We start from the raw sequence: 27951 nt of genomic DNA on the forward strand, positions 1-27951 counted from the left end.
GCGGGGCTCGAACTCACGAACCGTGAGATCATGACCTGAGCCGAAGTTGGATGCTCCACTGAGACACCCAGGCGCCCCCAGCAGAAGGTGTTTTCTTTAAACAAAGCCTTGAACTGCACCCGACTGCCCGCTCACATGAACTGAATCTATGGCATGTGCCCCATTCCTCGGGAACCCCATTTTCCTCCCGTCCTGTCTATAAACCTTGTGTGTCGTACTTTACCTTGACCTACTCCACGGCATACGGCTTTGTAAGCCAACGATTTTTTACTGAAAGTGGAGAACAAATTCTTTTTTTTTATTTTTTCCTGTATTCATGTGGATGCCTTATGTGAGGGCTCTAGTTATGGAAGCAAAGACATCGGGGCTCATGAGAGAAGTCCTCCCTTGCGAATTAAGAAAGCTCAAAGAGTCCCTAGGACTGCAGAATCCCTTGCTGGGAGACGGGGCGGGACACCTGGGTCTCCCACAGGATGGAAGTCCCCTGGGGACTTGCCGACGTACCTACAAGCGTGTGCTCGAGGGCCACGTGCATTATCCCCTATATCCCTTGAAGAGAGAGGATCACTTATAAAAGAGAAACCAGTTTAGTTGTTAGACATCAAACCTTATTCGCATCCTTCCCCAGAGTCTGGTGAAGGGATAAAATGAAGGAAAACGATTATGGTCGTAACCGGCGTGCCTCCCAGGTAGGCACCCTCACGGACATCCCCGCCGGCAGGTGCATCAGCACCCCAATTTGGGGAGGAGGAATGGGAGCGTCAGGACAGACGCGCACTCAGCTTGTCTGTGTGTGTGGGGGTGGGGTGGGAGTGGGGGCGGGTAGGGTCTGGGTCCAAACACAAGCTCTGGATCCTTCCCAGGGAAGCCGCTCTCCCTTCAGCTACGGATCAAAGAAACGACCCTGGAACAATTTCAGTACAAAGCGTTTTTTATTGACAGTGTAAGAAACATGGTTCTTTCTTTTTGTTACAAAAGGAGTAGGTGGTTCTGAAAGCAAAAGTAGAGTCCACGCGTGGCGGGACCGCAGCCCTGGGCATGAGGTGGGCTTGGGGGCCTCACCGCACGGCTGCAGGCTGATCCGAGACGGCCCCGGGCCGGCCACATCCGAACACTACGCCTACAATCCTTAAATGTATTTACAGGTGTTTTCTTTTAAAAAAGGATTACACGTTTTATTTTTTTAAAAATCTAAAAAAGGCGAAAAAAATGAACTTGTATCTTATTTTACACGTTTGCAGGATACACAACGGTAACTTGTCAGAAGAGAACATCCTCCATCAGTTCAAAACAACACGGGAAACCGGGTTACAAGACAGCTCAGACTCGGCTACAATCGTGTGCTCGCGGCCGGCCGGGGAGTGCGCGGCCCGGAGCCCCGGTCCATCCATCGGGCGACACCAACTGGTCCCTCGCATCGACGAGATTAACATAAAATAAGGCACATACATCGCAAGAATCACCACTGCGGCTTGAGAGGATGAACCAATGTATGAGGAGCAGGGTGCAGTCTCGTCAGCTCTCCAGAAAAGAACACGGAATGGTTTAACCTGTGAAACTATGGTGAACACAGATGTTCAACAGGAGGACCATGTACTAGCCTGCATTGAAAGGCAGGATGTGAAACTAGGCAGTTGCTGCTGTCTCCCTCAACGCGCGGGGCAGGAAAGCAGAGAGAAGGTTGGAGGCTGGGGTGGGTCCTGTCCCAGCTGACACCAAGTCCACAGACTTGTACGTGGCCCGACAGACCCTCCTTCCACTGACTGTCCAGCATCACTGCTCTCCTGGAAAAGTATGCCTTCTTCCTCCCTCTCCCCTCGTCCCCCTCTTTCTGAGATTTCCACGGAGAGAAGCCAAATGTGGAGCTGAAGCAAGAGTATCTCCTGCAAATCTAAGGGTAGAAGGTAAAAGTAGGAAAAGAAGAAGTGAAGGAAAACAGAGGCACAAGATGACAATGGTCCTCACCCAGCTGCCGTCCATCCTTCCACGAAGGACGAGGGTGACTTAGGAAATGATGGTAACTGAGAAATGGAGGTCGCCTCTGGGAATTTTACTGGGGAGGGCCGCGTGGTGCCAGGGACCCGCTGTCCTCACTCAGGAGACGGGAGAACGCCCGGGACCCAAGCTTTGAGACAGAGGGAGGACGGGGGTCAGACCAAACCATGAGAGCATGTAAGATCAAGACCTGGAGATGCTCGGGTTTGTGGAAAAAGGAGACTCGGGGAATGGATCGCTGATTTTGTGACCGGATCCTGACCTGTGTGAGGAAAAAGCCTGGCTCTTTTCTGTTGGAACTTGGTAGACTCCACTCCACTGAGCTCAGATCAGTAGCTGTCTTTTGCTTTGGGGCTCTGTTCCACAGCAGATGCATCCTTTGACCTAAAAGTAGGTGCTGGCTGTGGGCGGGAAGGGTCTCAACATCCCTCTTGATTTCAGGAACATCCAATTGAAAGCAAACCCAACTTTGTTAGCCACAAAGTCCCAAAGGGCACGTTTACCTCCATGCTGAGATTCTTGGTCCAAATGAGAGAACACAAACGTGAGAAAAACGGGCTGGATCTAACATTTTGTTTTCCTATGACCTATTATTTTATTTTACTTGACTTTGTCTAATACTAATTCAAATGGCAGGAATAAAGGGAAAAAGCCACCCAATTGACTCATGAATCACTCTGGATAAATCCAAGTCCAGGGTCAATGGGAAAAAAGGAGCAGGTAGTCTGAGGTGTTAATATTTTATTATTAATAGTTTACATATTTGTAAATGTGAAATGCTGGATAATCCATGTACTCTGTGCACACATAGTATGTCTTTTATGTGTATCGACTGCACATGGGAAGTAGCTGTACTCCTTTTAGTCTTTAAAATGTTTTAATCCAAAACGAAAGTACCAATTAAGTCCCCATTCAGGACTAACTGCATAGAACATTTAACTTCTTAAATGGATGCATCGTTTAATAGACTGGGTGTAAGAAAAGGCATCCATCCACACAGCTACTAACCGTCCTCCCCAGTGCTCTTAAACACTAACAATTGTTAAAGGGATTTATTCCAAAGGTCATCATATGTGAGCTTTTCCTTTCACAACTAAGTTTTACCAATCCCTTAAAATAGGGCACTTAGAATAGAAATACTCCTTCACTACAGTGGAATTAATATATGGCAATGACATAGGCGGCTGCCGGGTTGTTTCAATACCTATATACTTGGAACTATATATAATCAATTCTCAGTTACCTATGACAACGGGTAAAGAGATGGAACTATCATTAACAAACACAGCAAACCCACAAATGTTCCCCCAACTATTTCTACCCAGTAGCTTCACTCTACAATCTACCTAACTTCTCGTCGGGACAGATGCAAGTAGCAAACTCGTGGCCCTTCCCCTCTCTCCCTGGAGCGCGGAACAGCATCGATTGGTCATGGGGACGGAGGGAGAAAAAGCAAGACAGATAACTGAGGAGTTGAGCGTGTAGACGTACCCGCCCTGAGTGCACTCACGGACAGGAGAATTCTAAACCCCAACCATGAACAAACTAGTTCATCTGCCAGAGCCCCAAATTCCCACTGTGTGCAAGTGTTGAAAGCATGCCCTGACCTGAACTGGGGGGGGGGGGGCGAGGAGGGGGAGCAGGTAAAAAAAATCGGTTATCTCTGCTACAGCGCCCCCACCAGAGATTCTCTTAAACTCACTATCCTTATTCCGATTCTTGTGCCCAGTGTGGGAATTACCAAAAACAAAAACAAAACAAAACGAAAACCCTCCAAAAAACCAAAAACAAACACAGAGCACATGTAAAGGGAGATCTGAAAAGCTGGAAGCCATCACCCCTCGGTCAAAAAGCACACCAACTCCTATTTCCTTTGGGTAACAGAGAAACATATCAAATCCTTTCGTCTGACCTCTCTTTGAAAAGAAATGAGAACATGCACATCGCACATTTACACTGGTTTACTAGAAAGGGGGATGGGCTTATAGTTAAAAAAAAAAAAAAGAGGATGGTTCTAGTGTAACAATACTGATTCAAAACTGAAATGGAAGACAGTTTCTCCCTAGAATACTTTAGGGTTGTTCAGAGTCCTTTTCCATAAAAGGAATATACTTGAAACACATCCCAGTTAGGTGAGATGAAATTGCTAAAATACATACAGAACTAAAAACAAAACAAAACAAAACAAAAAAACAGCAAAAAAAAAAAACAAAAAACTGAGTCCATTTAATCTTTTAAACTCCTAAAGTTTCACGTTGGTTGGCAGCCTTCTCCCCTAACGCCCTATTGCATAACCGCAAGGAATTTGCTTTCTTCCGCGAGGGAGGTCAGCAAGGAGCTCATGTCCCCGATGGCCATGTTGGTGGTGCTCACGGACAGCGCGGGCAGCGGGAGGGACGCGCGGGGCGTCGTGAGGCGGGAGGAGGAAAGGGAAAGGTTCTGAATGATGCCGGGGCTCAGGGCTCCTGACATCAGGCTGGCGTGGTCCCCGTCGTCTATGATGGCGTCAAAATCAATCTGCACCCCTTCCAGGTCATGGCCGTCAAGGCCGTCAACCGTGCTGGTCACCTGGTTAGCACCCGGGGAAAGTAATTCAGAGTTTTCGGCGCTGGCCCCCTGTAGCAGGCAGTTGGCTTCCGAGATGGAGAAGGAACCAGTCTTCATGTCGTGCTGACCGAAGCCAACGGGTTGGTCATAGAACTGACCAGAGTAACCCTGCACGTTAGAACACAGCTGATGGGGCTGCCCTTGCATCTCCGTCTTGATGCCGTTCACCTTGCAGGTCTGACTTGTGTCACTGAGCTGTCCCTGCTGCAGAGAGAGGCTGCCCCTCAGCGCAGCCTGGCGCCGGCCGCCCCCGTAGCCGGCACACGGCTGGTAGCCCCTGGCGGCCGCCAAGCCTGCCGGCTGGCTGCCGATGCAGGGAGGCCCCGGCAGGCCGCTCTCCGGCCCTTGATAGACGTTGAGGTGTGAGGTAGCACTAACCTGCCCTAGCATCTGCTGAGCGCCGCGGCCGGCCCCTGGGTGGTGCACGCTGTCGCTGAGGAGCTGATGGGCCAGGTACCCCTGTCCCACCAGGTCTTGGGTGGCCATGCCACTCACCGCGGCGCCCGCGGACTCGCCGGGCACCCCCGGCGACAGGCCGAACTCTGGCTGGCTCCCGCTTCCCTGCGCTGAGGTGCTTTTCAGCTTTGCCGCTGGAATCCCGGCCCCGCAGACGCCGTCAGGCAAGCCGGGCGCCCCCGGCTGCCTGTTGAGGCAGTTCCCGTACTGCTGGGCCTTGTAGGGCTGTGCGTGGAAGGCGTTTCCGCTGTGCTCGGGGCCGCCGTAGGAGCTGCCGGGCTCTGCGAGGCTCTGGTAGGCCCCGGCTGGGCCAGCTCCGCTCCTCAAGGCGTCCTGTGGGTGCGCGCCCGGGTTGCCGTAGAGGCCGAAGGCTCGCGGCTGTGGCGCCGCGGGCCGCGGGCCGCATTTCAGCTTGGAGGAGCACAGGTCGGCGCTGCCGGAGCTGACTTCGTTCCACTGAATGGGCAGGTCGGATTTGCTGGCTTCGGTGCAGGGCTGCTCCAGCCGGCGGTACTGCTGGCCGGCGTGGCCGTCGGGCAGCCCCGGAGGCTCAAAGTCCCCGGGCCCGCTCCCCAAGCCGGGCCCGGGGGGCACTTTGCCGTCGTCAGAGACGGCGCTTTGGAAGTGCTGCTCGTATCCCGCTTGGTTCTGGGAATTCAAATACTGCACCACGTCATCGGGCAAGAAATCCTCATCGTTCAGGTTCACGTCGGCGTCCACGGTCAGGGACTCCAGGGTGATGTTCTCAGTGATGCTCGGAGGGCAGGGAGACGGCAGGAAGTGGCGGGGCGGGCCGCCCTCGGGCCGAGTGTAGTTCTGAAGCACTAAGTTCCGCTTGTCCAGGGATGGGGGCAAACCTGGGGGGTCGAAGCCGTGGAGGCTGCTGAACCGCTGCACGCGGGGCAGGGAGAGGCTCTCGGACACTGTCCTCACCGGGTCGCTGGCCCTCCTCACGCCGTTGCCCAGCACGTCCGGGGGCAGTAGAGGGCGGCGGCCCGACCCGTGGGCGCCCCCGTCGCTACACCTCCGCGGAGGGTGGACGGGGGGCAGGGCTACCGCGGGCTCCCTGCCGTCGCCGAGCAGGGCCATCCGGGTCTTCAGGCTCATCCTCTCCATATTGGGCAGCGGCGTGGGGGGCGGCCCGCCGGTGGCCGCCGCGTACTTGGCTTTCAGCCGGTACTGCTGCGCGGGCGTGAGGCTGAGCAGGCTGGGCAGGCCCTCGCACTGGCTGGCCTCGCTGGACCTGCGCGACGCGTCCGTGGAGATGGGGTCGTACGAGTCGGCCACGCTCACGTTCTGGGGCCGGCCCTCGGCCTGGGACGCCTCGCTGGACCTGCGGCTGGAGAAGCAGGGGGAGATGCCCGAGGAGCGCCGGCTGCTCAGGTAGGCGGAGCTGATGGTGCTGGTGCTGCTGTCCCTCCGGTTGAGCATGTTCAACATGGTGATGTCCACACCAGAAAGGTCGCTTCTGTTCGGGAGCAGAGTCATGGGCCCGCCCAAACTGCAGCTGGTACTGGGCTGAGTGCCTGCGGAGGAAGGGTGGGAAACACGGATTCGTTTCAGGGTGACGTGGAACAGGCCCCGGGATTACAAGTCGGCGGGAAAGCTGGCCGACCCCCGGCTTAGACAAAACCGTACAATCACCCTGGATCAGTTAAGCGGCTTCACACGTGGAGGTCTAGGGCAAGATGAAGAGTCCTGGGATGTGCACACAGTGCCTGGGTTACAGGCAAGGCCAAGGCCATTCCAGGAGTGTCATATGGACCGGAGGGCTTCCTCGGACATCCTGAGAAGGGGGAGTCTGCCTGAGCTGGTGGGTGGGGAGGTTCCCCCTTTAGGATACGCCCCGGTATTCAGTGCAATCTCAGGAGCGAAACCTGACATGGGTCTGCCAGTGCAAAAGGCTGCCTGGCTTCCCTTGAAACGTCAAATCAAGGTGGCTGCTGAACTGGGCCACCTGGGTGGCTCAGTAGGTTAAGCGCCTGACTTCAGCTCAGGTCATGATCTCGTGGTCCGTGAGTTCCAGCCCCACATCCCGCTCTGTGCTGACAGTTCAGAGGCTGGAACCTACTTTGGCTTCTGTATCTCTGTCTCTCTGCCCAGCTCCCACTCATACTGTCTCTGTCTCTCTTAAAAATAAATAAACATTAAAAAAAAAAAAAAAGGTGGCTGTGGAACTCCCAACTGTAGACTGGAAACCAGATGGCAATGCTAACCCCAAATGTCTTTGTTGCAGGGATCTCCCCACCCTGGTCTAACAGCTACAATTTCACCATCAGAACGGTAGTCATGCACACAGTATTATCCTATGTGCTACTTTCTGGTTCGGGATCATCCCCTTATTACCTGTTTTTAAAATATGGACTCCCCAGAAAGGCAACCCTGACACGTACGTATGGTGACAGTATAATGTGAGGACCAGGGGACATACCAACACACATCAAGCCTGGTTCCTCTCACACTGGTTTGTACAGAAAAGAACAGACAGCCCTGAGCTGACGTGAGGTAGGACACGGAACTCACCGTTTCCTATGAGAGGAGAGACTGCAGGGGCTTTGGGGGGTAGAATGGGGTTCAGTCGTGGCAGTATTCCATTCACTTGTTTGAGCCTTTCTAGTTTTACGTGTTCCATCCATTTGGTCCCTGCCGGATTCCTCCTGGCTTGCAAAGCGAGGGCCGTGGTGGCAGTGGAAATGGTCGAGTCCATGATTGGGGTTTCGTCGATGGCCCCGAGGTCTCCCACACCCCCGCCGTCGGTCAGAGGAAGCTCGAGCCCACTGTTGGAATAGTTGCTGATGGGGGACTGTTGGCTGCTGCATGAAGACTGACCACCAGGGCTTGGCTGAGATGTCTGCTGGGGTCGAGAGGAAAGCAGAGAAACGTCACCGCGAAGGAAAAAGGAAAGGGAGCCGGGAATGAGAGCTCATGCAGACCTAGCCCCGCAGGGAGCTCAGAGGGTTGCATGAGAAGAACTATGTGCTGGTGAAGGGAGGCGGCCTCCCTCGACCACAGAGACTGATGGAATGCCAGGCGGATGTGCAGTGGGGGCGATGGAAGCCGGGCTTGCTGCACGGGGTGTGACTGGCACCACCTCCACTTGTGGAATCCCGCCCCAGAGGCCAGCTCTGCAAACACACTCCCTCAGGTGCAATCCCGCTTGCACGACCTGACTTTATCCTCCGGGCAAAATACTTGGTCACTCTGAACCTCAGTTTCCTTATCCCTTATAAAAAGGGGACATCTTCCTTATCTTCGGGACCGTTGTGGGAATTGTGAGGCCCGGAAAGCGCACGAAATATAAAAAGACCTGGGAAACATTTACTGATTGGCTCTGAGAGCATCAGCTGGTCTTATTATCCCAGGTGGCTTTGGCCCAGAGGTTCATGCTGCTTGGCTACAGCATACGTGGAAGCTGAGCACCAGCAGCACACGAGACCCCCTCTGAGCTATTCAGGGATGGTTCCCCGAGCTCTCCGTGACCTCTGCCTCTTTCTGTGCGTACTTGACTGCTCTGTAGAACCCCAACCAGGCTGTGGGTAAAGGCAGCTGTAGGAGGCACAACCTCCATCACTTAGCTTCTGCTGTACCCGGTGGGGTAGTGGGGGTGGGGGGCTTGAAAGGGTGCAAGTTACAGCCATCTGAGTCTGGGGAATGATCGAAAGTGCCCTGGCATTTCTCTAGGAGAATCAGGCAACGTCTCCCCGCCCCCAACCGCGTGGACTGTGGAAGACAATTCTGCAACTAGACAGAAACTTGATATAGTCCACTGATTCTCAGTCAGGGAGAGGATGCCCCCCCTGGAGCTCCTGGAGCTGGGGAGCAGAAAGCTGACTGTCCTCAGGTCTGGGGAGCACCATATAAAATGACCCTCAAGGAGCAGTCTGCTCTATCTAAAATCCCACCGGTGCCCTGGTTGATACACAGTATCACCCCTTTTGTGTTGATAAGAAAAGTGATATTCGTTCAGAGAAGTTCAGTGACTGACCAGAGTCACAAAGTCACAAAGTCAATGGTGTGACCAGCCTAGACTCCCAGCTGGGGGCTAGTTCCATTCTTCCACAGTGCCTTCCTCCACCATTACTCTACAAACTGGAGCCTGACAGCAGCCGGAAGAGCAAATCCTCCAGGGAGAGAGAACTACACACACACACACACACACACACACACACACACACACACTCAGTGACAGACACCTACTGCCCCAGGTGGGCTGCACGGTACCGTCGGGAAGGGGTTTTAGATAGAGGGCTTCTCAGTAGAACCCGTTAACACTCGCTCTGCAACCACAGCACATACACCCAAGCAAATGAACACTTTCTAAGTGAGTGCCATGTGATACATGAAGTTTGTCCTGGGCAACCAAGCAGAGCAAAGTAAGACACACAAATGGGATCATGAGTTCGTGAAGCCTCGCTTGAGTTTTGCTTCCGCAGAATCTTGGGAGTGCCGGGCCACCTGCTCCTTCTCAAGGTACTTGGAGCATCCAGAGTTCTCTTGGTCTTTTCCTCTTGGACTGTCCACTCAGAGTGCGTGCGTGTGGATCTGTGTGGATGTGTACGTACACACGCACAGCAGACTCCCTTCCACAGGGCACAGGAGGAGATGCAAATGAGCTTGTAACGAGAGCTGCTCAGAGGAGCTCAGACATTTAAATATAGATTAACTTGCTAACAGCAAATGTATACAGATCGTCCTCAAAGAGGGAGGTACCTGTCTGGTCCAAGAATGAATTTACATGTGTCAATCTGATAATTAAATAGTCTTTGCGAACATCTGCTTGGTCGGCCCCAGTGTGATTTATTATGAAAGCCTAGACAAATAAAACGATGAGTTTCACCATCTAACTCCACATTTCCACATGCTGAACGTTCAAAACACATTGCTTCTATGTTTGAAACAGATCTGAGTAATGGTCACTACCAAAGATATCACAAAGCACAAAAAAAAAAAAAAAAAAACAAAAGAAAAATGGAACGCTTAAAAGTTAAATGTTAAAATGAACACAAAACAAAAAGGGCAGAGAAGCCAAAATTCCCTCACCTTATTACCCACTGTCCTTAGGAAGTGAGAACAAGACATTTAGGAGCATTACAAAGAAGAGATGTGGAATTAATAAGAAAAAAAGAAGAAAGAATTTAATTCATAGCATGATGATCAAAGACAAGTTTTTAAAGAAAGAACATTAGAAATTAAATCTCATATGCATTAGTAAATGTCTATGAAGGTGTCTACTTCTATTTGCATGTGTATGTACACAATAACCCCAGTAGGAAATTTGATTTTTTTTAGCCTTACCTATAAAATATGGAGCTTCGTCTCGATCTCTATGATCCCTTCCAGCCCATGTTTCTATGATTTAATTACTTTATAAAATAGTTCACATCTTGGGGCATCTCAGATGTCACTGAGCCAAATAACTATAAGTTCCTATTTCTACCAATTTTCTTTTTAAATAATGGGTGTTTGGAGAGGAGATGACAAGTTTCCTTGGGCTAGGGATGTACATTAAAGGTACGAGAGGCTCTGGGTCCGTAGGATGTCCAAAGAACATAAATCATTGTCTCTCGATGACATAATCTAGGAGACTACAGATTCATTTTCCTTGTTTCATTAAACACTTGAGGATAAACTGTTGAATGTTCTGCACAGTACAGGTGGACTTTATTTTAGGAAATTGATATGTGGTCCCGAAAGAAAGTATTGAAAACGCTGCTCGTGAACTAATTAATTTTAAACTATAGTGATGAGTCATAACACACACATCAACTTTTGACTAAGGTGCCTTTTCTTTTTCTTTTCTGACTCAGGTGCTTTTTAAAAACAAAATACAGCTACCCTCTGGGAAGTAATGATAAACCTGGAGAGCTCATTTGTATTATTTTTGGCTAGACTTTATGTCGCTTTCTAAAACTTGTAAGACAAACTCAGTAAGTCGTTAAAATTCAATCAGTCATTCAACTGCACTCTGTCAACCCTGGAACTGAATGTGCATTCTTTCTTACCCATACGTACTGCTGTGTAGTGATATCACTCTGGAATTCACAGGATGTCCACCCGATTGCTGGACTGTCCTCATTTTAAGAAAACACTTCCTTAAACTGAGTATACATATGCCTGCCTGACCATTTCCAGGCATCTGTTAATCTAAGCGCACGGAGTACCTGGTACCTTTCCTGGTACCAGGAAATCTACCTGGTACATTTCCTCCATATGCAGAGAGCGCCAGACCAGAACCTGACACGTTCCCAGAGCTGACTCCATTAGGTACACTGCCAAATACAAATGTACTGAACCTCTTCGGACAGCTTCTCTTTCCATTTTTCTCATCTTCTAAAAAGTTTTAGATGTTTCAGTATGGCACATACATAAAGAAAAATCACCAACAGAAGTCTGAGAGAAGCTGCGAGTGTAGCATAAACCATCCATCAGTCACCAAACCAGAATGAGTTTTCCCTGTGACATCTTTCAAATGCCTCCCTTGCTCTCTGCCTCCTTGGTTCAGGTACCACAGCAGAAATGGTCTCTGGTCTATCAAGCCAATCCCTAGCCTGGAACTCAAGCTGGCTTTTCTAAAATAAACCAGCTGTGCCAAGTCATTCCCCATCACCAGTAAAATCTAATCTTTCTTATCCTCACTCGTTTTTACTTCTGCACATCCTCCCAGGGCCCCACGGTTTCTGCGGCCCTGCCCCTGCCCCTCTCTAAGTGCTGAACTTGAGGGCCACCCCCTCAGCCTCGCCAGTCACATCCTCAAGTGCGCGGGTGGTTTGTTCCCCCCTTGAATGCTCTCATGCAGACTTGTGTTAAAGACCCAGCACATGGAGTTGTAAATATCTGCCTATTGCTGGTCTGTCTACCCTGCTGGACTGTAAGTGCCTAAAGACCGGGGGCCACGGCTTATTTATCTCAGGGTCACCCGGGCAAAGCACAAGACAAAAAACATGTTTCCAGAAAGATAGAATGGATGATTTTCTGCATTATGGCCCTGCTGAAAATGTAGACAGTCATGCCTCTCTACCTGCCACAACAAAGTGGTCTGGCTCCAGATTGATTTAGCTAACCGTTAGCAAAGCTTGATGCTCTTTTCTGAGCTCTTCTACACTGATTCACCTTGAGTAAGGAACCCAGGTCTCTGAGCTCCTGACCTCTTCAATCAGAGAGCCCAGGGCAGTGAGGACCCGGGCAGTCTGGTCCCTCCTAATGCCCTAGCTGGCTTTTGAGAACGACCTAGGGTGGCTTGAGGTCAAGCAGAAGGAAAGTGAATGACATACCATGGGCTTCTCTGCCTTGACTGCTTTCACTTGGAGGCATTCTTCCCGCTTTGAGGTAGTGTTGCTGAGGTCCTTCTGCTCACCAAGGGCTCCCTGAGTCTGCCGGCCAGGTGACCTGGACTGTGAGTGGCTGCCGGAATCTCGTGGTGGGGGAGGCCGAGGATGTATGTCCCCACGCTGCTTCTTGGTGACATGAGCCTCTGGGCCATGCACTGTCTTCACATGCTTCCGGAGGGAACTGGGGTCTGTGTAGCGCTTAGTGCAGCCTGGGATTTTGCACACATACGGTTTCTGCCAAAAGCCACATGGAACGAAATAAGAGACGGTTATCAAAGGGATAACGCCCCAGCCCAACAGTCTCATGGGTGCACACCGTATCTTGAATTCCTTCAAAAGCACTGCCGCAAAGCTGTGACATGTTCAAATACCTCTACGTACTAAGTGTTTAATAAAGGCCATCTGAATACCGGTCAGTGAATCTAGCTTTAATAGGCTATTCTTTTAGAGAATGTGCTAGGAGAGCGGGGAGTGCGTAACTTGCCTGTATGTTCTTGGAAACATTTATCCTGAGAGTAGGAAGAAGTATCCTGTGTCACAGTAGCTACTCAATAGGTATTTGAAGATGATGGTAACAAAAGATGGTGGTAGCGACCACCATCTTCTTCTAAGAAGAAGGCTTAAAGACACCTGTCACCTAATCAGAATATATGCCTTGGGGAGGGTCTGTGTGAAGAAATTCCTTAGGGATGTCCTGGTTCTCAGACCAAAAAAATCCCTACAGCCTTTGTGGAAATGTGCTCTCTATACACAGGCATAATTTTAAAACATTGCCAACCCCTCTTCAATGTTAGAGATCACTAAAATATGCCCGTTTGGGTGGCATTACCACGGTCTGGGATGATCAGGGCTCTGAATATCCAGAACCTTTCGGATTTTCAAAGCTCTAAAGCCCTGTTAGACCGTCTATGAAAGCTCACTCACAAACTGAGAAGGGCTGTTGGATGGTGTCCTGGACATGAGGGTTCCTGATCTAGGCTTTGCTCTTGAACACTGAGGCCTGTGAATTATTTCATTTCCTTTGTGGGCCAGCGATCAAACCTACAAATGCTGTCATTAAAAAGTATATGGATGCTTATAGCTAAATTATTCACTGAAATCACAGAATCACTGTCACCGACTCATGACCAACATCAGAACTGAGATCTTGTTTACCCGGTTTGAAATATAATATATGCATGAGTGCTTATATGAGTAGATGTCTATGTATATCAGAAGGTAAGCTATTAGGTAAGTGATAGTCATAAAAAGCATGATTAATGTAATGTACCCATTATATTAAAAAAGATGTCCTGTCTTAAAGAATGTATGTGTCTAAAAGATGCTTTTTCACTAAAAGCCCAAGAAGAGACTGAGTGCTACATAAAACGATGAAATGTCCTAATGTAGTAAGTGAAGACTCCGAAAATTATCCCGAGAGACTTCACCTCCAAATTTGCGATTCTTTTGGGTAGAATTGATTCCCATTAACTATGAATTACTTCTATTCAGAGGCTTGTGTGATTTGCAGCATATATATAATGAGACGAGCACATCAAATTCTATGCATTAGGGACAGAAGAATGGCTCCAGCGATCAGGGCCATTACCTTATAGTGTTCTGACATCGGCCCTGTGCCTGCTCACCTCACTGCCGTGACAGGCTGTTCCATCAGCGGGAACACTGGGATGTGCGGTGCAGGTGTCAGGGAGGGGTTGGGCCGGGGGAGGGCACACAGCCAGGCCAGCACTATGCGTCTGAGAAGCTCCTGTTCCCATAAATATATGCATGTGTATACTATGGGTTAGTTGGGAAAGGAGGACACAGCTAGAAATGGAGAGTCTATGCTCCCAGGACCGACAGCACCTACAAGTACATATGGACCCATCCATGTGCTCTTGTGTGTGAGCATACACACTATCCCCTTAAAAAAAACCATCAGAACACGGGTTCAGGAAACTTAATGCGTTAACGAAAAAACACATTAACCCAATTACGTGGCTTCGCCTCCAAATTCAGTTGTGATCAATGGCTGAGATGAAACAGAACTGTAGGTGAAGATAAATGTTGCCGGTCTCATGGTCCGAGATAACTCAACTTCTGCCATGGCTGTCTTCTTGTTGACCCCCTGAACCGAAGGTACTTTGTGAAAGCCATGGATACTTTTGTGTACTTGACTTTGTAGAATTTACCCAACTAGATTTTTCAATAAACATTTCGTGGTCCCTACTCTATGCAAGACTCTGTGAACACAAAGTTATATACCGCAGGAGTTGATGTCAGGGGATATAAAATACGCAGGAGAAATATGACAGCACGTAATTATCACCAGGGTAAACTCTGAATGCTACAGAGTGAGGTGGACACAGGGGAACCATTTTTCAGTTGGGGTGATTGGAGGAGGCATCGGTTATTAAGTTTTTACATCTGGGTATAATGCCCAGCTCACTGGGTCATGGTAAGGGTTAAACAGGACAACATACACGAAATGCTCACCCTGATGTGTTGCACACAGTAATTACTCAATGAACAGAACTTTATTAGGAGGAGGCATTGCAGCTGGGTCCTGAAAGAAGAACAAGATTCTGAGGGATAAAAATGAGGGAAGGGGATGCGAAAGAAAAGCCAAGGTCCAGAGTCAGGACCGCTTCGTGCACAGGGGCATGGCTGTCAGTGCCATTCACAGCCACAAAGGTAAGAGGTCAAGCGTGGAAGGGCAGGCTTGGGCCCAGTGACAGCAGGTACAAGCCCAGGGAGTCTAAACTTTCCCTAAAGGTAAGAGGGAGCCATTGGAACTTTCTGGAGAAGGAGATACAACCGAGTCAGACCCCAAGGAAACTTGTTTAGTGTGGCTTTGGGAGGACATAAGCTGTGTGGTCTGGAGGAAGGGTCCCTGGCAGAGGTCACTGCTATGGCCCCACATGGGTGAGGCAGCCTGGGGGTGGGTGGGGAGGGCCAGACTGGCTTCTAGCCCACGGTATTCTGTGCCGAACGTGGAACAGCAAGGCGCTGTGTCACCTAACTAGCTCTCCCTATTTGTTTAGCGAATGAATGAAAGTACAAATAAGAAAGCAAATAAGTGAAAGAAGATATCTAGGATTATCTAGGACCGTCTTATGACACAAATCTAGACTTCCTGGACAAACTTAATTTTGGTGGATGTGAAAATGTCCATCATTCGGAAGGCCCAAGCCTTGCATGCTCAAGGCTGTTAATTTATTTTAGATAAACTGTTCCACCCTGGTGAAAGAGAGGACTGACCGAGGTATCTATTACTCTCCTAATGGATAAACTTTCATACAGCATTGCACTTTTTACCTCACAGAAGTGTACAAGCTTAGCTGTAATGCATTTAAGCATAGCAAACTGCGGGGCACATATTTTAGGTCCATAAGAAAGACACAAAGCTGAGTAAGTATGTCTGTACATGTGCATACCACTAATCTTAACACACTCACTGCCCCAATTTCTCCATAAGAACAGGGGTGGGCCCTGGGTCCTGGGCCTATATACTATAGGAATGAATGTCTTCTAAATTTCTAGTCATAATTGTGCATATATATATATATATATATATATATGGAATGCAGTTAAGTATTTTAATTTAATTCTAAGTTAATCGCATTCCCTAAAACATTTTAAACTGAGATATAATTCACACACCATTAAAAGAACACTTCGAAATTGCACAGTGCAGTGGCATTTTGTACATCCGCAATCTTGTGCAACTGTCACTACTATCAATCAAATTCTAGGATGTTTTCATCATCCCCAAAAGAGATCCTTACCCTATTCCCTTCCCCTCAGCCTCTGGCAACCACTTACCTGCTTTCTGTCTCTATGGATTCGCCTAGACTCCCTAGAGGTTCTCACAAAACAAGTACAGTAGGTGACACTACAAGAAGTACGGGTAGTAAAAGCTTTTTTATTATGTTTTAAAATATTTTCCTTTGTTTATATTTGAGAGACACAGAGAGAGACAGAGCATGAGAGGGGGAGGGGCAGAGAGAGAGAGGGAGACACAGAATCCGAAGCAGGCTCCGGGCTCTGAGCTGTCAGCACACAGCCTGATGCTGGGCTTGAACCCACGAACTGGGAAATCACGACCTGAGCAGAGTCGGGTGCCCAACCGACTGAGCCACCCAGGTGCCCCTGTAAGAGCATTTTTGACGTGAAAATATGGGTATGTGGGATCTCCCCCAAAGCATCCTCAAACAGTTGACTAATAATGAGATTCCAAAGGATGCAATCTCCTTAGTCCACCATGACCCTTTCAAAAAGAGTTCACACATGTGAACCTGCACATATGAGCTTCAGTGTGAGTGTGCTTTTAAGAAAGTGTGGGGGACGCTTGGGTGGCTCAGGGGGTTAAGCATCTGATTCTTGATTTCTGCTCAGGTCATGATCTCGCGGTATGCATCGGACTCTGTGCTGACACTGCAGAGCCTGCATGGGATTCTCTCTGTCCCTTTCTCTCTGCTGTTCCCCTGCTCGTACTCTTTCTCCCTCTCTCTCAAAATAAAGAGATAAACTTAAAAAAAAAAAAAAAAAGTGTCGTTAATCTCTTCAGAGATGTTTTTGCTCTGTCCCTTAGGCTGAAGGAACATTTGGCAAGGACCTTAAAGCCAATGGTCCCTGAGCTGAAAGGTCAAATGCTCCTCTCTCACACACTGCAACCGCACTGATGACGTGCTTAGCGGGGCAGAACGATGTCTCCTGTTGACAAATTCTGGCCAGCCATCGCATTTTTACCCAAAACGTGAAGAGCTTTTTTGTTCATCTCTGGATTCATTCAAGAGAAGGCATCACAGACAAGTCAGAACTTGAGCTAGACCTTCAAATAGAAGCTGGAGGCCTACAGGTAGACATGCATTAAAACACAGGCAAAACAGGGGCACCCGGGCGGCTCAGCGGGTTAAGGGTCCGACTTGGGCTCAGGTCATGATCCCACGGTTCGTGGGTTCAAGCCCTGCATCGGGCTTTGTGCTGACAGCTCAGAACCCGGAGCCTGCTTCGGTTTCTGTGTCTCCCTCTCTCTCTCTGCCCCTTCCCTGCTCGTGCTCTGTCTCTCTCAAAAATGAATAAAAATTTAAAAAAAAACCAGAACATAAGCAAAATAGTTTGGAATCATTTTCATTCTTACGCTCCTTCTGACATTTTGGGGGGATAAGTACCTACAAATAACAGCAACACAGCAGGAACCACCCATTAACCATGGGGCTTTTATTCAATATGCGGTCTTAAATGACTGACCAGCAACCATTCTGGCTTGCTGAGAATAGCTCTCCCAAGATCCTCTGGAATTGAGAATGTCTGGAAATCCTGTTTAGCCAAGGCTGGTTGCCCTGTGAAAGTCTTTTTGGATATAATGCATTTAAAGATACCACCTGGAGAAAGCAAACAGAAGTGGCTGTCTTAGCAGTAAGCTATCAGCTGTCAGCACACTGCTTCTGATCTATCCTGGGTGCTTACAGGGTCGTCCTCTGCATGGATCCGTGCTATTCCAGGCGGAGCAAGCGGTAGCAATGCCACAGTTAAATGCTCCGACTATTTGACCAGTAGGTGGCAGTTCTGAACAACGTGAGACTACTCAGGGGTTTGAAGTTCCCTCCTGATCTGCATTCCGCGGCAAACCAGGCCCCTTTTCAGCCCCTACCTTTGAGGCTCCGGGCTCCCACCTGCAGCCGCAGCCAGTGCACGCTCATGCTGGGGATGGCAGATAGGAAATCAGACGGGAAGGGCCTCCCCTCCGTGTGCATTGCCCACGAGGGCTCTTTGTTTGCACCACGAGCTCTGGGCCCAAAGAATGTCTCATGGAGGAGCCTCACCTCATTGGAATGCGTCCTGTTTTGGTGCTTGGCGCGATCGGAGGCATTTGAGAAAGCCTTGTTGCAACCTTCGTGCTCACAGACGTACGGTTTCTCTCCAGTGTGGGATCTCAAGTGCGTTTTCAAGTTTTCTAGTCTCGAGTAGGCCTTTGTGCAACCTTCAAACTGGGGACAACAGGTAAATCTGCATTACTCCACACAATCCCGGCTAATGCCCAACAGTCCCTCAGAGTTGATGAAAGACTGACGTCTGGAGGGTCAGCAGCTTTTCAAAACCGAGGAACAAAAGTCCACTAAACTCTGCATTTATTGGGATTCAGATGGGGCTCAGTGCAGTTCAAGAGACTGCATTTTCGGGGCTAGTAAAAGTCCTGGAGGTCTTTTTTTTTTTTTTTTTAATAGACCACTCAATGTGCACAATGGGCTTCATTATCTGCTCACTGATCTCCTCAAATTCCCACTGATTTTAGATTCAGCACAAAGTTCACTAATATGGCTTTGTGTCCATACAAAGGCACGGAATTTGATCATGTTTGTAAAGGGCCTTTAAGATGTAAAGTGCAGGGCTGAGCAGTGCCCATGTGTTTGGAGGCACCTCAGGGAAAGAGGCTGAGTCCCAGCCACCCTGCAGGTCGATACCAGGCCATGGGGACAGACTAGGAAGGCAAAGAAAAACTCTCAAGTCATCTGGGTTATACTTTTAAAAGTGAACTCAAGTGTTTCAAGTCCAGGCTCGCACCTCCTTCTGCCCTCCGAGTCCTCCAGCGTGATGGGCATTTGTGCTGGGGCCGGCGTGGTGGTCACATGCTTATTCCCAGTGCCCGCCAGGGCGTCCCAGCCACTGCTGCCCACTTGCCACTCCGCACAGCTGTGCTATCTGATGTGCTAGCTGCTTGCCAGCAGAGGCTGACTTTATATTTACCGTTCTTTAAATTAAATTAAATTAAATTAAATTAAATTAAATTAAGGGGCACCTGGGTGGCTCAGTCGGTTAAACGTCCAACTTCAGCTCAGGTCATGATCTCACGGTCGGTGAGTTCAAGCCCTGCGTTGGGCTCTGTGCTGATGGCTCAGAGCCTGGAACCTGCCTTTGGATTCTGGGTCTCCCTCTCTCTCGGCCCCTCCCCCGCCTCTCTCTCTCTCAAAAATAAACATTAAAAAATTAAAAAATTTTTTAAATTAAAAAATTATCAGTTCCTTGGTTGCTCTGGGCAAGTCTCAAAAGCACCCAAGAGGCACATGTGGCTCATGGCCACCTTGTTGGACAGCGCAGACGACTTCTACTGTCCCCCAAAACGTGGCTGTTGCTCTCCACTTCTGGCAATCCCCCCCATTTCAAAACCCCTTCTCAGAACTACCGGCATTCAACACAGACCCCCGTGCCTCCAGCCACCCAGCCGCACCCCCCTCAGCTCGGTTCATCAGCATAGTGTGTAGAGGCCCGCGGGTGACCCTGAACCCCAACCTGACACGCACTAGTGCCAGATGGCCCCAGGCCAGCAGCCTGTGCCGCACACTCACAGTGCATTTGTGAGGCTTCTCCCCCGTGTGTCTCCTCATGTGCACCACCAGCATGTACTGGGCTTTGAAGGGCTTCTGCTCTCTCGAGCAATCCAACCATCGGCACACAAATTCCTTCTTCTCACCATGAATATGGTCATTATTTATATGCTGGGGGTTGGAAAAAAAAAGAAAGGGAGAGAGCAATGCAGGACTCCTTTCTGAAGGCTACAGAAGGGGGCACGGAAAGTGACCCAACCGGAGGCCCTAAGGAACATAAGACAATTTTATATACAAGTGATTTTGTGTCAGTTCGTATGTTTCTTAAATAAATCTGTGCACGCTTCATTTCTAAGTAGCAGGAGTCTCCCTGTTCGGAGGAAGCTGGGTGTCCCAGAAATGCCTCTGAAGGTGGGGGGGGGGGGGTTGTGAAATGAGGTGGCCCGCACATCCTCGCTGGGCGTCTGCAAAGTGGGGGGGGTCTCATGGTCGACAGAGCAGCTGGGTGCTCCCCAGCTCGCACGCGCTCTGGGTCCCGGATTAGCGCTGTGGCTGAGACTGCAGAGAACGGGAACACGAGCACACGTGTGTGTGTGTGCACACCTGATTCTGCATAAAGGGCCAGCAAAAAACCAAAGCACCTTTTCAAACTACACTTTAGTTCCAATTTGTGGGTTTTTTTTCTCGTTGGGTAATAATCACAGACAAACGAACTAGATACTGAAGAGAACCAGGGAGCAACAAAATGCTTTAGTCTCAGGATCCTAGCCTTCCTCAGGGACAAAATAAAGGGATGGCTTCCCTAAGTGCTAAGGTTCTTTCCAGCTCTATGTAATTCTATTAACTTGGTTTTTAGTATGAAGATAAATTTCCCTGAACTCCTTAGCAATTCAAAGTTTTCAAATAATGTTAGGCTCCCTGGATTCACACCCCAAGACCCAGGAAACCTAAGGAAGCACCAGAGGCAGAGAAAGTTCTCAACTAGGATCCCATTTAAGTCAATTTAAATAAGATGATGATGTGATTTAAGTGTCCAGTTATGGGTTAGTGAGGAAAGCTGGGTCCTGGGTGGAACCTGTTGCTTTTATTCTCTGGTTACCCCACATCCTACTTGCCTTCATTTAAGGCTCTTGCAAGCCCTTTCTGAAACATCCACGGAAACCCCCCACAAATGAATCTGTTCAATGAGAGAACGCTCCCTTTGGGTTCCATGCACTGTGTGCTGTGACAGAACACTTAATTACTTTCTTGCTTAGGCTCCGGCTCCTGAATGAGTGGTCTCCAGGGGCCTGAGGGCAAGATGCCACCCTCAGTCGGCCTTTCTCCATTCCTCCAGGAGGCGGCCCGCTGGAACGAATGACGTTGGTCCCACTTTCTGGAGTTGAAAAATGGGTGCGGGCAGAGAAAGGCAGTTGCTGTGAACTCTCCGTCAGAGAGTTGAGCAGCTGTCGGAAAGGTGGAAGAACCGAGGAGAGTGGGTGACTGAGCAGAACGCAGCGGGAGACAACCAGGGTCTTCTCAGAAGCGCTGCAAGCCACAAGGAAACCACACAGAGTCACTTGGGTCCCCAAGGGTGTAGCAACCCAGGACACACAGACGTGGGTGTCTTCTGAAAAGCCAACTATCCTAAGTACTAGCATTTCTTAAAAGTTATGTATATGAGGGTATGAGGAGAACAGAGGTGCTGGACAGGGGGCACCATGCAATCTTCAAATTTATGCTTCAAGCGCATCTTTGCGGCCCACACCTATCAGCCAGGACTGTCCCGAGGTATGCCAGAGCCCAGCCTTTAAGCCCACGGAACACACAAGGGCTCTGCAAACTCTCCTTCCCAGGGGAAACAGCTGCTGATCACACAAATCCATTCCCTAAACACTGCTCTTGGTTCACTTTCTCCCAAGCCATTGGAAATAAGCTACTTGGATTGAGGTACACGAAAAGAAAAAGGAGACAGGAGGGGAAGGAGGAAGGAGGAGAGGGGCAGGCTGAGCTGGAAAGCTGAATTAGAACCAGGGCTGAGCCTCCTCCTGGAGGGCAGGATCCACATCTTTTAGCTTCTTATTCTCAGCAACAGACCAGTGTCCCTGGCACCTGGTAGGTCCTCGGTAAATATTTGCTGAATTGATTCGGACTCATGTGCACACTGAACTTTCGCTGGACAGAAGAGCTTGAACTTGATGCTCCTGCTGATCTAACTCAGCTTCATTTCACCTGGTATCCATACAACATGACTGCAAGTAAAGGGTTCTATTACTTGAAGATAACACACTCTCAAGAATTCAAAAGGATTTGAATGCTATGCAGATGTGAGCTCTACCCTGCCGGGTGGAGTAAGTGAATACAAGTGAATACAAGTGAGTTCACTCTATTTTGCACATACACTTCCTGGAGAGAACTGAGTGCTTGTTACCCAAGACTCCCAGGTCTCCGAGGGGAGACGTGTGGGACTACCTGAGCATGAGCTGGAAAATCCGAGTTTTCTGAGTGGATGCTGCATTTAAGCTGAGTCTCAAGTTTTCTAGAAACACTTTTTCTCATCAATTAACAAACTTTCCTGTACGATCTGCGATTGCAACGTTTTACTGGTCTCTCATGCGTGTACTGGGGCTGTATGTACTCGGGTCCACTCCACACCAGGCCCTGTGCCGGGGAATCAGACAGACATGCTTCCTGCCCTAAGGAAATGACAGTCTACCGGAGCCAAGCAGATAATGGCTTAAATTACCATATAATTATAGTTGTGATCAGTGTTATGAAAGGAAGTAAGAGGGTTTTCTAAAAATAAGTAACAGGGGGTCTCAAATCTGTGTCCAAAGAGCAGGGTGAGTTTCTTCAATGACGTGGCAGGACCTAAGCGAGGGGCAGAGACCAGCCAGGTGCGCAGATCGGGAACGGGGTGGGGACAAAGGGTCAGCACGGCAGGAAAGTGAGACCTGTGGGACAGAACCTGGCTCCTTTGAAGAATAGTGTGAGGAACATGCGTGGCAGGAGAGGATGGGTGGACGGGTCTAGCAGACACAGGAAGCTTCCAGCACTGCCACTGCGTGGTGCGGTAAGAAGGTAAGAGTTTCCGTGGCCTGGGAGGATGCCGCTGAGGTAGGCGAGCTTGGGCCCACTTGGGATGCAGAGTGCAGGGTCAGATCACCAGCAGCACGACTGCAGGATACAACCTTGGACAGAACGTACGTCCAGAGAGCAGCACTTGGACGCCTGCCCCCAAGGACAGAGTACTAAGGTTAACGGGCCTTACTCGGGGCGGGGAGCTGGAATGAGCAACAGGGGAGGCGTCAAGGGTGGCCAGTGAAGTCAGAGACTCTAGGAGGAGAGGGAAGGGGTCTGTTCCTCTGGGTGAGGTAACTGAGGAGAAGCCAACACCCCAGCAGCCCCCTCAAGTGCATGCCAAGCTACGGAAGGCTCCGAAGGAGAGGTTTAAACCGGAAGGCTGGGAAGTCACAGCAGCGGTCTATAAAGGTGTGGAGGGACCCGCTGCAAAGCTGGAAGAGAGAACTGACAAGGAGCTGGAGAGCACAGTGACTAAAAGATCCCCTTTTCTATTTACACCTCAACAACTCTCATGGATCTTGGCCTCTGGGATGATCTCTAACCCGGGGATCCCATGGAGATCAGCCATTGGCTCACCACATGGGGAGGGACGCAGAAGAATCTGCACCAGGAAGTAGGAGCGACCTCACTTTCCCAAAGGTTAGCATCTTGGGGATTTTCCTTCTTGGTCCCTGTACAGGAGACCTGAGTTCCATCTCATATGCTTTTATAATTTGCTGAAACTGCTCGAGTGAAAACTTGGAGTGAGACCACAAGTTATTTTTCTTGAAATGAGATCCTACCACCTCAGCCGGCAGGGCCCGGGTCCAAGTGCTGAGCACAGGACGTAATCAATTACTCTACAGAAATACGGATGCATCCTTCTGCCTACTTGGGCAGCTCAAATACATTTTAAGCTGAATACATTTCCTGGCCCTAGATTTCAAGTGAAAATTCAAATTCTAAGAAATCATAGATTTTACATGTCCATGGGTCCTAAATATTTACATTTCTTTCCCAAGCTGCTTTGGCCTCTGTGGCGAGCGTCCACAGGAGGGCTCATCTTAGGGCGGACCCTATGCTACAGTGGGAAGAGTGCGGGGCGGGCATCGGAAGATGCCTCCCAGATCAATTTCTGATGAGCTGTGTACCTTTGGACAGCTCAGTTCTCCCACTTGAACCTTGGTTTTCTTGTCTGTTAAATCTTGGTGATGAACCAGAGATCAGGTGTCGGCAAACATTATCTGTAAAAAGCCAGACAGTAATCTATTTTAGGCTTTGGTGGTCAGAAGTTTGTAGGCACTCAAACTCTGTCGCTGTTTTAGGCGAACGGCCACAGACAACGTGTAAGTGAACAGGTACAGCTGTTTATCCCTGACACTGAGCAGTTCACATGTCAAGAAATATTCTTAAAATTTTTTTCAAGGGGCGCCTGGGTGGCTCAGTTGGTTGAGCGCCTGACTTCGGCTCAGGTCGTGATCTCATGGTTCATGAGTTTGAACCCCGTATCGGACTCACTGCTGTCAGCACAGAGCCCACTTCAGATCCTCTGTTCCACCTCCCACCCCTGCCGTGCTCTTGCTCTCAAAAACAAATAAAACATTAAAAAATATTTTTTTCAACCATTTAAAACTGTAAAAACCATTCTTAGCTCAAGGGCTGTGCAAAATCATGCAGTGGGCCAGACCTTACCTGTGGGCCATTGGTCTGCTCACCCCTGATTAGGTGATTTCAGTCTCTTCCTTGGACTAGCAGAGCCCATGACATTCTTTTAAAAGTTTTCTTTATTTTGAGAGCAAGAGTATGAGCAGGGGAGGGGAAGGGAGAGGGAGAGCAAGAATCCCAAGCAGGGCCTGTGCTGTCAGTACAGAGCCCGATGCGGGGCTCGAACTCATGAACTGTGAGATCATGACCTGAGCCAGAATCAGGAGTCAGACGCTTAATCGACTGAGTCACCCAGGTGCCCCAGAGCCATGACTTTCTTGGTCAGGCTGGCTCTCAAGCCTGAGGAAGTAAAATTAGAGGGAGGGAGGTTTCAGTGCAGGGAAAAGAAAAAGCCATGGGAAGGAAAAAAGCCAGGATCCTAGGCTAAACAAGGGAGGGACCTAGGCCAGACAGACTCCCCCTGCATCGTGATCCTAGGATGGGGTGGATTTTGCTCACCAAAATCCCAGGTAGCTAAGAAGGCTATACAGAGTGAATTCTTAACATTCCACAGACAGAATGATCCCATGTGAAGCTGGCCTGAAATTCAATGGGCATGTGTTTATTTGTGGTTTCATTGAACATTTGGCTTCCTCGCAGTGAAAACGTTAATCAAATATATAAATAATTTAATTGGGAGGGAAAATAATGCATGATTAAATTCCAAACTAATCCAACACAAAGACATGCAATTTGCCAGAGGCCCAAGCTCCAGAAAGAGATAGATGGTACAAATTACGGTGCTGTATGTCAACTCTCTCAGCCCGGCCGCTCAAAACTCTCCCTGTCTGAACAAACAGGATGGGGATGCCGGGACCAGGCAACTCCCCGAAAAGGCCGGGTCCCACCACACAGCCTCTCCATGATTCCATTTTCCAAGCGGTGTTGTAACCCTTTGCCTCCGGAAATTGATGGCTGATGAAACAAATAATACATCTGAGGTGCCCAGAGCAAACCAGCCAAGTTGCTGTTTCCCCACTGAGATGTGTTTGCAGCAAGGTGAGCCAGGGCCAGGCATGCATTCCCATCTTGTCTGCTCCCCGTGGAGCCTCGGGGTGCAGAGGAAGGTGGGAGAAGTCTCTCTGTTGTCCGCCTGGCCATGGAGGCAACCAGCTACTTGCATCAGCCTCGGAGGCTTCAGTGCTGTGGGAAGAAAGACCCTGAAGGAAAATGGGGGAAGGGAAGCTTTTCTGTCACCATCAGCAAAATGGAAGCCACAATGGACTTCACGAAGCTAATCAGAATCCTTTCTTTTGGCTTCGTTATTTCACCTCCAGTAAAGAGCAGGCAGTTCCTCTGCAGTCTAATTGCTAACCCCTCAGATGAAATGCACGCGTGTGGTCTATCGACCCCGAATGTTCGCGGCTCTCCAAATAAAGCTGCTATTCAAGCGGTTCGTGAACCTTGGAAGCACACTGGTGCTTTCTATCTGCCTCCCTCTCCTTCTGCCAGATTCCCCGCCGATTCCCACTCAGAAAGCACAAGCTTTCTAGACGGGTAAGCAGCTTCCATCTGAGCAACCGGGCGCGAGGTGGGTGTGGAAGCTTCTCTCATCCCCGTTCAAACTCTGCCAGCATAGCACACTGGTCAGCAGACAAAGTCCTTAAATCAGGGGCGCCTGGGTGGCTCAGTCGGTTAAGCGTCTGACTTCGGCTCAGGTCATGATCTCACGGTTCGTGGGTTTGAGCCCTGCGTTGGGCTCTGTGCTGACAGCTCTGGAGCCCGCTTTGGATTCTGTGTCTCCCTCTGTCTTTCTGCCCCTTCCCCACTCGCACTCTGTCTCTCTCTCTCTCTCTGAAAACTGAACATGAAAAAGCCTTTTTTTAAAAATTAAAGTCTTTAAATCAGACAGCTCCTTAACATCAAGAAAGTAAACTCCCCACTGTCGTAATGAAAATGTTACCGTTACGCCCACTGAAAACCAGGGACAGCAGGAAATGTAAAAGCTTGGGACCCAACGCTCACCACCATGTCCACATGGCTCCCCTGTGCATATACCTTACACACCAGTCTTTCTGTCAGTTTCTACTGTTTCTCAGATAACACAGAACCTTGCCACCGATGTAAAAGGCTTCCACAAAGTGCGCTCCCGCCAAGTTTTTCACAGCACGGGGTACGCGTAACAAGCGGACCGCGCGGTCTTCAGTAGAATGGTGCTCAAGCCGGATCTCTCTCCACACAAACCCATGTACGTAGGTATGTACAAACACACACATGGAGACACACATACACAGCACCCCTGCTTTGATGGAAAAGAAAATAAAGACTCAGAAAGTAGTGTATCTCATATATGAATGCTCAAGACAATGGAACTTGCATTATGGGCTTGCAAGTGGTTGGGTTCACTGAAGCCTGGGGACTCTTTCTGATTCATCCCTTTGCTACATTTCTCTGTTATCTTAACCCACGAACACTCCACTATTTGATGCCATGATCTTATTTTATTTTATTTCATTATTTTTTAAATGTTTGTTTATTTTTGAGAGACAGAGAGAGAGAGAGAGAGAGAGAGAGCACAAGCAGGGGAGGGACAGAGAGAGAGGGAGACACAGAATTTGAAGCAGGCTCCAGAGCTGTCAGCACAGAGCCCAGCGTGAGGCTCGAACCCACAAACTGCGAGATCATGACCTGAGCCGGTCGGACACTTAACCGACTGAACCACCCAGGTGCCCCTTCGTGAGTTTGTTTTAAAACCGAAGGAAATAGAACCGAAACCCTGCCTTCTCAGAAACTAGAAATGTTCAATTCTAAATCTTTTTGCATGGCCACCAGGTGAGCTCATAACCTAGGCTTGAGCCAGTGAATACATTTAACAGAATTCAATAATTTATTAACTTTTAGGGATTTGCTGAGGACGTAGGTTAAGGAGGCCCCCTATTCTGGTAGAGGATGGGCTATAAGCAGCTAAACAATTTTAAATAAGCTCCATTTTCAGTTTGAATCTTGACTTTATATTATCGATCTATAACAGCTGATCCTTGAACAACACAGGATTTAGGGGTGCCGACACCGTGCACAGTAAAAAAATCCACATGGAAGTTTTGACTCCTCAAAAACTTGACCGGAAGCCTTACCGATATTATGTTAATATTATGTGTAATCAGTCAATTAACACACATTTTGTATGTTATGTGTATTATATACTGTCTTTTTACAATAAAGTAAGCTGGAGAAAAGACAATGTTATTGAGAAAATCGTAAGAGAAAATACATTTATGGTGTTGCACTATATTTCTTGAAAAAAATCCACATATAAGTGGACCCACACGGTTCAAACCCATGTTGTTCAAGAGTCAACTGTACTATCTCTTAGTAGTCCAGAAATATTTCTGCAAAAGAGAGAGGAAAAAATAATTTATATCGGATTAAAGCTTAATTTTTATTAAAGCTGATTTAAGAAACTGAAATTGCTTGTCTCCAAGAAACTGCAAGAATCCTTCAAACCTTTCATCTGAAAGGAGACATATGCCTTCTTGTTTTGTGTATTCTGTCACACATGGGCCATTGCTGGA

The 27951-nt window shown here is 49.0% G+C and overlaps 1 protein-coding gene across 6 annotated transcripts in view; it reads right to left on the reverse strand.

Moving 5' to 3' along the window:
- Nucleotides 1-913: 913 nt before the first annotated feature.
- Nucleotides 914-27951, reverse strand: part of GLI3 (GLI family zinc finger 3) — a 267337-nt gene continuing 240299 nt past the window's right edge. For 5 of the 6 annotated variants that reach the window (XM_040473025.1, XM_040473019.1, XM_040473022.1 and 2 more), the window contains 5 exons: nucleotides 19715-19864; nucleotides 18194-18358; nucleotides 12330-12620; nucleotides 7582-7912; nucleotides 914-6584 (listed from right to left, as the gene is read on the reverse strand). In XM_040473025.1, the coding sequence (XP_040328959.1) occupies nucleotides 4279-6584; nucleotides 7582-7912; nucleotides 12330-12620; nucleotides 18194-18358; nucleotides 19715-19864 (3243 nt within the window). In that variant the 3' untranslated portion in view covers nucleotides 914-4278. The remainder of the gene's footprint in view (nucleotides 6585-7581; nucleotides 7913-12329; nucleotides 12621-18193; nucleotides 18359-19714; nucleotides 19865-27951) is intronic. The other variant, XM_040473020.1, reaches the window with a different exon arrangement.

Source organism: Herpailurus yagouaroundi, unplaced genomic scaffold, assembly GCF_014898765.1.
Source record: "Herpailurus yagouaroundi ecotype Mexico unplaced genomic scaffold, PumYag 100, whole genome shotgun sequence".
NCBI classification, from domain to species: Eukaryota; Metazoa; Chordata; class Mammalia; order Carnivora; family Felidae; genus Herpailurus; species Herpailurus yagouaroundi.